The sequence below is a fragment of the Ambystoma mexicanum genome, chromosome 11 (genome assembly GCF_040938575.1).
Source record: "Ambystoma mexicanum isolate Mex_15411 chromosome 11, UKY_AmexF1_1, whole genome shotgun sequence".
Classification (NCBI taxonomy): Eukaryota; Metazoa; Chordata; class Amphibia; order Caudata; family Ambystomatidae; genus Ambystoma; species Ambystoma mexicanum.
In genome coordinates, this window is record NC_090934.1 from 931630300 (window position 1) to 931643822 (window position 13523).

The 13523-nt window shown below is 44.8% G+C and overlaps 1 protein-coding gene across 1 annotated transcript in view; it reads right to left on the minus strand.

The window, feature by feature from the left end:
• Positions 1-4921: 4921 nt before the first annotated feature.
• DRD4 (dopamine receptor D4) overlaps positions 4922-13523 on the minus strand; it is a 299448-nt gene continuing 290846 nt past the window's right edge. Inside the window, exon 4 of the mRNA XM_069624042.1 lies at positions 4922-5218. Coding sequence (XP_069480143.1) covers positions 4983-5218 — 236 coding nt within the window. The 3' untranslated portion in view covers positions 4922-4982. The remainder of the gene's footprint in view (positions 5219-13523) is intronic.

A 13523-nucleotide genomic window follows, 5' to 3' on the forward strand; every position in this document is an offset into this window, starting at 1 on the left:
GCGACTGCAACTCTCTGACGCTGAAATCCCTCCACTGGCTCCCTTTGGCTGCAAGGTTCAAGTTCAAGACCCTCCTTATTGTCCACAAGGCTTTCTGGGGCCTGGGACGGTATCCTGTCATTTTTGCTAAAACATTTTTTCGAAATACAATTATGTGGAAAACATTTTTCGAAATGTATTTTTTCGAATGTCTTTTTTTTTAGTTTATAGTTTTTTTGTTTGTTTCGTAAGTAAAAAAAAGGGTCAAAATAAAAAAAAAATAGCAGTTTGGGGGGAATCCCCCATTTTAAAAAGGGCAAAAATAAAAAAAACAGGGGGTTGGTGGGAACACCCCCATTGAACCCCCCCATTTAAAAAAAAAAGACATTCAAAATATTTTTTTTAGGTGAAATGTTTTTGACAAAACGCCATTCGAAAAAATGTCATTCGAAAAAATCACTATAAACCGCCTGGGACCTACCAATCTGCAACAAGGCCTACCTAAATACTGTCCTTCCCAAGCCCTCCGCTCATCTACCTCCAAACTTCTGCTAGTGAGCCGGTTCCCCAAGCAGAGATTTGGAGGAAGATCTTTATCCTCTGCAGGGGCCTCCCTCTGGAATAGCCTCCCTGCTGCACTCTGTCTTGAGCCTAATCTCCTTAAGTTCTGGAAACTCTTAAGTCATTCCTCTTCTCCTTCTCCTTCTCTTTCTCTCTACCCTGCTGACCTTTCCCTCTGTTCTATCCTTTCTCACTCCTCCTTTCTGCTTCAGCTTGCTGACTGGCCACCTAGTGTCCCTCAGAGTCACACAGGTCCCAGGCACCCTTGCCAGTCTCCCGCACTTGCCTCCGGGCCTTTGCACTTGCATCTGCGGTCTGCACTCGATCAATGACCCCTGTGAGTGGCATCTCTCAGCACTTACCCCTCTCCTGCACCTGTCTGCACACTTGCACGATCTGAATGTACCATGCCTTGAAGATCATCTATCTGTTTTTCCCTTGTCTCCCCACCTTGCACAGTGGTGCCTCAATGCACTAGGAAAAACTGCAGAATCATCCTCGTCAGACCCATTTGCTGTTATCTAATGAAATTATATTTTATTTATACCACGCTCATACACATACACTGTTAATGGCATTATACGCACTTATTTCATGCCTTCACTCTGCCTTTGCAGACTTGTATCGCTCAGAAATTCAAGGGCTCTGAATGACTGTTGTTTTTCCCCCTTGTTCCCTCCATCCTTGAGCGCTTTGAAACACTTGCTTTGTGTATAGGCGCTCTACAAATAAACAATACCATACCAATACATTGTTTTAATTTTCTCTGACCATGTGTGTTGATAAGTGGTTAACTTCAGTACAATCCGTAGCTTGCATCCATCTACTGAAGTGTGTAAGGGTGGGGTAGCCTGTGTTCGTTTTATTTTCACATAGTCTGTTCCCTTATGAGACAGGCCCACCCGGTAACAAAAAAAGAGGGATTTACCCAGATTATATAATATACTTTTAGGACATCCACAACAACTAAACTTGTTGCCATCTAAGAGATTAATTTATCAAGGATCATGAATAGCTAGTGGAAAGAAGGGAATGATCCTATTTCCATCAAATGAGTTAATAATGCAAGACTCCCGGGGCGTATCTGTAGTAAAATATGGCCCTTTCACTGACCATTCCATTTGTCTCACTGTCTTTTCAGAAATGTAGAAAGTTCTCTCCAAAGCTCATCAATGATTTCAACATTTCTTTTGTTCTAGGAGCAATAGAACTTGTGCTGGTAATCAATATAGGTTTAAGATTGTATTCCTGATACTTCACCATCTACCAAAATTCAGAAGGCATCAGGCCCATAGTAGACCCATCAGACCTGAATCAGTTTCTCCTAGTGTAGACATTCCATGTGACAACCCTGGCGCAAATTCTGCAAGCTTTAGTGGACAACGATGGGGAGCCTCAGTGCACTTTTCTCATTCATACTTCCATTGGTCCATTAGGAAGGAGCATTGTCAATTGCTGAGGTTCACTCTGTAGGACAACATTAGCAATACAGTTGTCCACCCTTAGGTCTGAATCAAGCCCCAGGAGTGTTTATGAAACCCCTTTCTGCAGTAGCCACCCATCTGTGACTGCTAGGAGTGCACCCTTCAGCCTATTTGGATGACTGGCTTGTAAAAGCTCCATCTCCAATATATGATATGATAGGTTATTTCGGGGATCGAACCTGGGTTTCTTCATGTCTTCTTGCTTCCAAGGCAAGCATGTTGCCCCTGAGCTATACTCACCATACTCGTTCAGAAGTGCGCTCCAGATGTTAAAGACTCACACTGAGCCATGTGCCTGATCATGTCAAATGCTCAGACTTAGTGTAAATTCTGATCATGCTAATACACAGCCCACTCAGAACTCCACTGAAGATGCTTCACTCTCTCTCTCTCTCTCTCGGGTATTCTCTCATGGAAATACCTAGAGTGAGAGCCCTGTTACAGATAATATTAATCACAGCTGAGGCCATTTTAAAAAGCAGTTCAATTGTGTTACTGAAAAGTAGACTTGCTCTAAATGATGCTCGGATATTCCCCATATTCCTACAGGGGCAGGTCCTGATTATCCATGCACCTAACTGGAGCTCTTCTAGCAATGATAGCTGGACTCCTTCAGGCCATTGATACTTAGAACTACAGCTCAGCTGATCATCTTCTGTACACTTCCATGCACTGATCACGGGCCTCAGTTTGGGGTGAAAGCCGCCACACTGCAGTGTGAACCTTCTAGCTCAGCAGAAATAGCATTTTTAGAAAATAATCCATCTACATTTGTACAACTTTAAATAAATTGCTTCTGTACACAAGTTGGGAAAACATAAAAGCGTACAGCAATAGTTAGCCAGTCCTGCGAGTGACATGGAGATATATATCTGGGGGTGGCATGTAAGTCTCCCCAATGTGAGGTGCAGGGCCCATTCTGCCTTATTTTTCCCACATTCCCAAGACCCAGAATCACTCCCCCACAATTCCCCTCTGTTTCCATAAAACCAGTGCTGCAGAAATAAATAAAAGAAAATAACAAATATATATTAAAACGTTTGCCTCGAAGGCTTTGTCAGAGTGCTGCAGCTCCCAGTCCACTGACTTGTGCGTAGATAACCATTTTTGTAAAGTGGGCATGGCCAACACATCAGCTATAATTTCTTGTGCATCTCAGCTAATGAAAATGTAGTCTTCTCCCAATTATGCAGTTGTGAGGAGGGCTAGTAGAAGCATCTGTGGGTGCCTTTTTGATGTTCTTGCCATGAACTGCCCGTGTATGTGTGGTGTGAGCCAAACTAGGCTCTTGGCTGGACTTGGCTCTATGTTCACTTTGAGCCTGGGCTCTGAGGACACCTGAGCTAAAAAATTATAATGATAATGATAATATGGCTAATATCGCCATATTTATGCGGTGATATTGACCCATGGACCCTGCGGGGGAAACCCCTGCATTATTTTAAAATGTGTGGGGGACACCCCCCAACCCCCGCTCCCATAAATTATCCCCCCAAAAAATATCGCCTATGGCGAGACAAATAGCCATATATACGGCGAGATTTTGGGTGGGGATATTTTGTAGGGATACCAGCTAGGGACTGTGCCCTGTGCTGGGTTGGACTGAGCTCTGGGCTGGGACATAGGCTAGCCTGGAGTCTGGGCTTGACTGCGCTGCGGTCTAAATTGTGCTCCAGTGTGGGAGTTGGGTCCCAGGTCAGGCACCAAAATAGGCTGCTTGTCACAGCTGAGCTCTTGATGATCTCCAATCAGTGATGGTCTCCAAGTGGGGCCTGTCTGAACCCTCTTTTACGCTATATCCAGATGGAGCTGGCCTCTGCACTGGGGTTCAGGTGGTGTCGGGCTCCAGGCATGTCTGTGTTTTGGTAAGGTTTCGGGGTTGTCTCCACTTTGGGTTCCACACTGATTTTTGATCTGGGCTCCCACCGATTCTGCGCTCTTCGGCATGGTCACACCTGGCCTGGGATTTGGGCATCAACATGCAGGGCAGAGCAGTGCTGGAATGCATGCACGACAGGGTAGTGCTGGGATGCATACAGGGATGGGTTGTAGAAAAGGTTAGGATGTAGACAGGTCCAGGCACTGGGAAAAAAGAGAGCTACGGGAATCTTTTAAATGGGTACCTGTTCATAATCTAAAAGTTACATTGACCATGTGTTCATCCTTTTCATCACACCAAATATGACAGGTTATTTTAAGCATAGACATCAAATCACCTGGACGGTATTGTTACACAACAAGCTTGCGTGCAATTCTGAGGATATGGCGAAGGTCCAAATACTTAGAACTAGAAGTAAAATATTTGTGTTGACAAAATGCATTGAAGGTGCCCCACCTATGAGCAGATATATATAGAGCGCTAATCTGTGCTTGCAGCTGTGTGCTCTCGGCCTATGGCCATGATTATGTGCTATTTGCACCACATACAATATAACAGTGAGCACGCTTGTGAGGAGGTGACCCATACCTAACCGAAGCTGATTCTTTATCAGAGGGATTTGCCGGTTATTCTCGATAGGCCAGTGCCTCTCTGAAACTTAGCTACACCCCCGACCTCCCAGGCTACAGCAAGGTGCTTGACCACACCAGGGAGTTCTAGGACAGAAGTAAGGTACATTGCTACACGCGTAAAGGGATAGGCCCATTCTGAAAAGGTGTACCTGGACAGGTTGGGTTGCCGGTCTCTCAAGCATGGGCTCACCCTTATCCAGTAAAACTATGACAGTGACTAGAGATGAGGGAGTGAGTCCTGAAGGTCAAATGTTTGCTTTTTCCCTGTGACCTTGAGGAAATGCTTAACTCCCAGCCTTTATTTGATTCAATTAGAAATCACCCTTTTGTACAGAAAGAGCTGCATAAACGCATACAAATGTTAATAAAAGGAGCACACACCTTGATAAAAATGTCATTTTTTAATGAGCCATACAAAAAGGTGACAGGGCCTGCTGTGCTCTCCTCCTAGAGTCCAGTTCTCTGCGGGCACCATTCACGCCAGCAGAACAAGTGCAAGACCTTGCGGAAATAGTTCCTGAACTCAGTATTAAAGATTGTGTAGATGATGGGGTTCAGGGCACTGTTCACGTAGCCCAGCCACGTGACGATGCTGATGAGAGGGCTTGGGATGGCGCAAGCCTCGCACAGGGCCCTGGTGATGTGCACCACGAAGAAGGGCGTCCAGCAGAAGAGGAATGCACCTGCAACAGAGAGTGAGAGAGCAGTGTGAGACAGCATGCATTGCAGGTGTAGTTCCAAAGTGCACCTACGCCAATGCACTGTGTCGATTGCTGTTTGTCAACTTCCAAAGCAGAGCTTCTCATGATATTTTGGGAGATGACTTCATACAGTTCCATGTCTAAAAACTTTAAAGTAATTTCATGTTCTCAATAGCCAAAAATGACATATTTAAAATGCAAGGCAATTGTTAAGTAAGGAGTCAAGTAGAATGCTCATGACAAACTCAAGTCAATATTTTATTGAATGTTGTTTTACCTATACAAATGAACATAAATGAACACTCATGAAGAGATAAACACATTATGAACATGGATGTAGATAATGTTAGCATAATATTATTTACATTAATAACTTGAACATACAAAGCATGCCACATCCTCAGTGATACTTGCCCCTAACTTTCTCCTAATCAATGTTGTTAAAAATAACCCAGTATAAGGAATACATACTTTGCATACTGAATTTGCCCCATTAAAAAAAAAGAACAAACTCGTATACACAAAAAGTTTTTGGGGGAAAAATGGGTGTAAGTTTGTCATTTATTTATTTTTATGTTATTGTTAATTTATAACACGCTTAATACCAACAAGTGGTTTCTAAGCACGGGATCGGGATCAGGATTCAAACATGTGTTGTTGTCTTGCTTCCAAGACAAACGCATTGCCCCTGAGCTATCCTTCATGAGGAACATGTGGTCCATTTTCCATCAGAAGGCCACTTACAGTAGACAACACAGACACTCTGTTCTGGAGATTTCTTTCCCAGGAACCAGTCAATACAAAAATGTAGATAACCCCTAATGCCATTCGATTAAAGATTTTCATATGTTCTGATTTAGTACCTCCAACAGGCGCTGCTTAATCTTAACATTCACATTACCCATCAAACATTGAGTATAAGTCCTCAGAATCTAAACTCCAACTTTTCTGTACTTCTTTCAATTGTGCCTCAAACTGCAGAACCAACACTGCAGGATTGATTAATTAATTATTGATGATAAAGCCTGAAAAGCATGTTTGTCTTTAAAGCCTGAGATTTTTAAAAAGTACGGCAGAGGAGCCAACGGGATTTGTAGCAATACCATATTAGTCACAAAGAGTGGAAGAGGGGATTCAGGGAGACAAACAAGTGTCAAAAACTACACAGCAAGTTTAAAAATACTTCTGAAGCTCCACAACTAGAAGTCCTACTTTAAGATCAGTGCAATCTATGGAGGTCTTTCACTTCCTGGCTGTTATTGATCTAGTGTATTGGCTGTTCCTGAACTTACAAACATGCAAAAAGGTGTTAACTGAAGAATTGTTGGTCTACATATTTGTAAAAATTGCTACTATATGTGCACATTTTATAACTCGTGAGACCACGCAATTTCACAAAAGCCATGAAACAGCACCCTGATTATTTAATCAGTAAAGCTTCCAGACAATACCTGGAATGATGAGTCCAGAAGCTTGACTTATTGTCATGAGCTTAGAGCAAGGTCCGAAAAAGAGGGCCCGTGGACTAGGACTTTTAGCCTCAAGTATTACCACTCCTGGGCAGAGGGTTGGGTGTCAAGCATGGACTTTTAATTTTCACACTCACAAATTGAATGCAAAGCATTTGGTGTGAGGAGTAGTGTGAGTGTGAGGAGTAGAAACATGAGGGTCTAGACAAAAGTAAAAACCATTCCAAAATGGCTGCTGAGAAAATGCCACTTGGTAGCCAAACCTGGATAGCAGTTGCAAGAAGGAGATTGGCCTTCTGAACAATCAAACAACATATGCATCATATGCAAAGAGCAGGCACACTGGTGAGTTTGTGGCGGTCTGAGGGTGAAGGATAGGTGGATGGAAGAAAGATGTGGGCGAAGAGAGACTAGTGGAGTTATCACAACAGGAGATCAGAATGATACTACAAATGGAAATGGAAATCAGTAAAAATTCAATCACCATTCTCCACAAAAAGAGTCACAATAAACTCGAATTCGTGGTCTCGCTAGTGGCATGATTCTCAATGTATTTTTCCTTTAGGGTGCCATTATTCCAAGGTGATAGTTTTACAACCTGCCAACCCTCACCAACAATGTTAAGTGCATATTATCTCTTTTTGAGAGATAAAGAAAACCAGAGATATTTATCAACACTTCTTTCGCAGGCTCTCCGAAATCCACAATGTAAATATTCTAAAAGCTTAAAAGGGAGTTCCATTAGTAATCATATCTGCAAAGAAACAGGTTGGTAGTTGTGTTTGGACTAATGCATTGAAAATTGGGACATGTGAAAGGCTCAAATGTAACTGCTTGACATGTTTTGAAACCAGGCATTTTGACAGAAGGAGGTTATCAAGCGTTATAATGGTGAAATTTCATTAGCTAGACTGCTTCAACTAAGTTAGCTAGAGAAAAAATGAAACTATGACTGCAATCTTCAGGAATTGGGCTTTCAAGGAGTGTTATGGGCAATGAGTGTAGCTACAGTAACCCAGACCGGATCTCCCCAAAATGTGTCCAGGCACCAAGTGTGCCTGGTGCTGGAGGCTGCATTCTATATGTGCCTCACTCCTTTAACTTCAACGTCTTGATGATGCTCTATGTAGGATCATGCTTACAACATCACGATAACACTAGATGAAACTGTCATCTGATCATTACATCCCTCCCAAATGTTCACCAAATACCAATACTGTAGCACAGCTGCTCACTAATTGTAATGTATACAGTCATTAAACCTGGTCGGCATCCTGATATTACATCGGTAGGAATGTCATTTTCTGGTCATTGCTCACTCTTCAGAACAAAGCGCCTGGTTTGTTTTGCACTGAGCGCCCTGGGCCACCTGCTGAGATTGCTCCTGACCATCACCAGCTGATCCAGGACCTATAGGCTCAGCTTCTCCAGATTCTTCTTCTTACACAAGGTTATCCGAGCTACATTCTTCCAGATTCACCTATTTAACCACCGGGAGTTTCGGTGATGCTCAAACAAGCATCACTGGACAGGACCATGGACCCCTGGGTCCTTATAACAGTCCATGGGTGTGGCTCAAAAGTGAGGGATAGCTTGTGACTATCCTGCCATCGTTTAATGAGGACTGTGTCTCTTTCAGAGGTCTGTTTGTTTTGCAGTCTCTTCTGTGAAGATTCCTTTCTGTCGTCTTGCACAACCATGACCTCGCCCTATCTAGGTTGACAGTAGGAACCACTCTCGATGAATGCAAGGGTTTTGTAAACCTGACTTTCCTCCCCAAGAAGGGCTCATCTGGTGCACCCTTAGTGGATGAATGGGGTGTCCCATTTGCTATCAGAAATGTGAATAACACTGCCTGAAATTGAATAACCTGTTCGTGTGCTACGTGCAAGGTGTTGTTGCGAGTTCTCATGAAGCATATAATGTTCCCATTGGCTCGGGTCAGAGGGGTGATTGTTTTCTGGTGAATATGAAAGATGCAAAACGTCCTAAAACGCATTACTCTGGAAAGATTAATCATTGCCCATGTCTGGGAAGCCATGTGCAGTAACGAGTCCTTTACAACAGGAATCACTGCAGAAGCAGCAATGGGCGACAGGAACTTCACCTTGGGATATCACAAGAAATGCCCATGGCCACCAGAAAGTGTTGATCATTCAATACCATGCCAAAGTCTACGATGATGGCTTGCCATGGCTCACTGCACCTCAGGAGGCCTTTAGTGGGAGGCTATGTGTTCCTGCTGGTTGTGGCCTGACATCATAGACATTTCCCTATGTGTCCCTCTCCAAATTGTTCAAATCCTTGAAACCACACCTTCTTCTTGAGGCAACCCTTTCTTTGGACATCCCCTTGTTGGATGACAAGTTGCAACTGTATCACCTGATCAATTGGTGCTTAGGACAAAACAAATGTTGACCCTCGAAGTAGCAGTCCATCTGCAAATTCCGACTGGGCACGCCACAGCCCTTTCAATGTCATCTTTAATTGCTTTGTTCTGCTGTTTTGTTCAGGCAAGAGGTCTTTCCAATTATTATTTTCCACCTTCTGGATCACAGGTTAGCAACAGAGATCAGCAACCAGGGTTTGTCAGACTCTGCCCAGAGTTATAGAGATGAGGTTTTCTGGCCTTAGTGACCAAACAAACATGCTCCTGCAGCCAGCAGTCTTCCACACGCCTTGTTTGAAAACCTTGCTGGATGTTTCGAAAGTTAGTACGCCATGTTGTCGGTCTGGTACGATCTCTCCCAACCCATGCTCCCCTCTTACCTGGTAGGCAATGGAAACCCTAGTGGACACAATGTTATGTGTTGGCCATGGGACACGCCGACGTCCGTGAGTGTGGTGTGACGAAGGGCTACCACCCATTCCAACCTGGCCACCGGGTTGGGACACGGTCATCCCATCTCAAGATGGCCACCAAGTGAAATGTCAGGCCGCAATGTGCTGACTTCAGTTTCATGATGATCAGTTAAAAGAGAAGTTGTGAGCCGCTTACTGCATCTTGCAATTCAGACTGAAGGGAGATATCTACATTGGGTAATTATCCTTGATTCTATGTTTGTTATGGTATAACCAAGCACCAAGTTAACCATAAGAAAACTTTAATTACGCTCTTAAAGACTGCCATAAATTCAAGTAAGGATATTCCCTGCAGAACTAGAAGGAAGGAGTTACTGAATCCATGTGAAACAACATGGACAGTGTTAGACAGGTGGTTCACACGAGGCTGCTGAAGAACACAGATGGTTTTCTTCGGGAAAGCAGGGGAACCTTGGGGGTGGGGGTGTTCTGGAGAATCCATACTGTTATTAACTATTACTGTGTCTTTCCACTTGTAGCTCCTGAGCCGTGGTACCTGTTTCCATAGTAAAGGGGTGCAGGCTATAAGTCGCTCTAGCCTATGAGGTAGAGGTTCTCTGCCTGTGGGTGTGATAAACAGGGGAGTGTCTCTCTTCCCTGGGTGTGTGTAGCCTCCCTCCCGGATTCCCAAGAGATGTATAACGGGAAGAAAGTCTGCTCTGTCATGGTAGCAGCCTTGTAGAACAGGGTTTTCCCATTGTCCTGTAATTGAAGGAGGCACTTCTCAATTCTTACCGGTGGGCGAGGAGATGTCCCTGACATGATGTTGAGTAATGGCTTGTGGTCGGTGATCACCGTTATGGTGTGTCCAGAAACATAGACGTGAACATGTGTGCATGCCTACAGCATAGGTAGTGCATCCATTTCTATCTGAGTTTGTTGCTCCACACTAATCAGCACTCCACTGGCATAAGCAGCTGGTTGCATTTCATTGTTCACCTACTTGACCCAGCACCACACCAAGCTCTGTTGCACCAGCATCCACCAGAATTTCATTGGGCCTGGTTGGGTTGAAAATCACCATAATGAGAAGGCTTGTTTAAAAGCTCTCAAAGGCATTTTTCTCCCTACCAGACCATCCCTAAACACAGTGCTTTTTTGTGAGGTTAAGTAAAGGTTCTGTGAGAGTATCAAAGTCATGGATGAATCTCCCACCATTGCCAGAAAGCTTGGAAGTGTCTTATCTCACCCTGGGAATTGGGAGTGGCCATTGCCTTGATGTCTGCAACATTTTAGGGTCACCCGAGGTTCCTGAGTCCTGAAGGACATAGCCAAAAAACCCTATGTCTCGTGGAGCAAAAGCACTTTTGTCTGGGTGTGGCCAAAATCAATTAGACATATTAATATAGCTATGAGTCTCTTCAAATGCTATTAAAGCAAGGAGGCAAAGATTGGGACACCATTGCTGACATTAGACACCCTTGGAAGACCTGTATGTACCCCTTGGATTGTGTGTTGAAAGATGTCTGCGGCAGAGAATACCCCGAAGCAGAGACACTTGTATCTGAATAGCTCCACATGAGTCGAGAATGTGTTCATATAATGGGAGTCTTTATGCAATCCTGGAGAACACTGCTGCACCCTGCAGATTGGCATCTGTGTCATCTATAGTTTCTGTAATGTGCCATATGTACGCAAAAACGCAGTTTATTTTTATTTATTTTTTAAAGCGCTCACACAGCCCGCGGGCATCGAGGCGCTGTTACAGATAATTTTTTGTTTTCTTAGTGGCGTAATGTTTTTTTTTTGTTGTCTTAGTTGCGTATTTATAAAGCGCTTAAACACCCAGAGGTTGCTAAGCGCGGACCCGGGGATCGAATCTGTGTTTCGTGTGGTCTTGTTTCCAAGACGCACAAGTTGCCGCTGAGCTATCCTCCCGGGACAGTCTCAGGTTGTTTCGGTTTAACAGTCACGACAATGTGGGAGAGCCAGGGCATTGGGGCCAGTGACTGTCTTGATGATTTACTCATTCAATCGTTTTTTCAGCTCTAGCTCAAACTTACCTGACATGACAAGGGGTTCTACTGGCATAAATCCACAGGCTGCATTGCGGAATTGATGCAAAGTCCCACTTGTTAATTTTGCAGGCATCCAGTCCCTCAGAAGAAAACCTGATATCCTCCGAGCAAAGCGTCCACATCATGCATGTAAACCCCAAATACAAGGTGGACCAGTCCCAGGGCCTCTGCCTGCTGTGGTACAACTGAATAGTGTGTCCTTGCCTACAGCGGTTCAGGATTGTGTCCTTGCCTTAATTTCAGCCATCACATAAAGTTGTGTTTGTACTTGCCCTGCTCTTGAATTACATATATGATGAATGCACCCTCCAGTGGCAATGGAGTGGAACCCCCAAGTGTGCATTTATTTACCTGGACAAGGAACCAATGATTGGAAATGGGAGGATGCCATGACATTGACAGAGGCCCCTGTGTCAATGAGGACCAGCATAGTTACGGACGTTCACTTTGGCTCACTTTCAGGAGCATTGGCCACTTATGGAAAAGGTGATGAAAACTTTTTCTTCATCATTTTCCTCCTCTTCAGTGTGAGCTGGTCTGAGAGGTGTCTCACGACACGCGACTTCTGTAGTTTTCTTTGTGCATGGTTCTGGCAGCATGTTTGGCCATGAACATCGCTGGAACCTTGCAGACTTTTCGGAAGCGCTTCACTTTCAGGCACCAGCCACAAATTTGACTCACAGCCGGGTAACTCGCACCATGTGGTAACTGACCAAGACAGTACTCTCACTTGGAGTGTGACAACCCTGCTACACTCTGGAATGAGGCATGAGCGTTGCCTCAGGTCCTTTGGCAGCCTTGCAATGGTGATCTCACATCTCGAGAAGGAAGGAAGGAGAGGACACCCTCTGCTGCAGGACGCTCAGAGGGTGGGAACACCACGCTAGAAGCACCACATCATCTTTTGGGGAATCTACGACCACACACAAGCAGTATGGACAATATTGGAAAAAAGAAAATACATTTTTTTTAAATCAAAAAGTACAATCTGATTGTGTTGCAGCCTTTTTCACCGGTGCCCAGGGCTCCTCGCAGCACTTCCAAGATGACCGCCACCTGCAGCACACAGAAGGAAGACACCTCAGTGACTTCCAGCTCCCGCCTCCGGCACTGCGATTGGGCAGGGTTACCCTATTTTGAATTATCAGAGGAACTGGCAGGCTTTAGTCGGCCCATCACCAAAGGCCCACAACTAAGGCCCTGTATGTATCTATCCGGGCCTAGGAGGGCTCGGAGGGCCCCCTCCTTTCTCTCTCTTCTAACAATGGACTTGCCACCTGGTGTACAGCATGTCACCCCACGAACCTGGGCCCCTGCACCTCTATGCTTCCTTCTGCATATCTACCAGTGAGGGATGGCTGAACTTTCTCACTGCCTCCTCCACTAACAACTGTGAACCAATCTGTGCCTAGCTCACTCTGCCTTCCTTGCCTCACCTAGTCTACTTCTTCCTTCATTGCATTTTGTATCCCTTTTTGGTAATTCAAACCTAGGTGTGTGTATTTTAACATCTTTGCACCCATTTTGCATAGCATTTTGTGTCCCTTTTTGGAAATTCGAATCTAGGGGCCTCATTAGGAGTGTGCCAGTCATGTAACAACGGTGCCAATAAGCCTACAGGCACCGTTGTTATCGGACCGGCACACTCCAAGTCTGCGGGCAGCTGGCATCCCACCTGCTAGCTCCGACCTGGCTGGCGGGATGGCAGCCACCCTCAGACTTTCACGGAAGCACCGGCACTGTTATCAACAGTGCCGGTGCTTCCATCATCCCCAATCCCATTGAATCCTATGGGACTCAAATTGGAATGGGGATTAACGATTTTCTGGCGCCTGACTTCCAGGAACACCGGGGTCATAATCCCTCTGTGTTTCTGTGAAGCCAGGCGCTGGAAAAATTCACAAGTCTGGCAGCAGCCTGCCGGTTATACCGGCACGG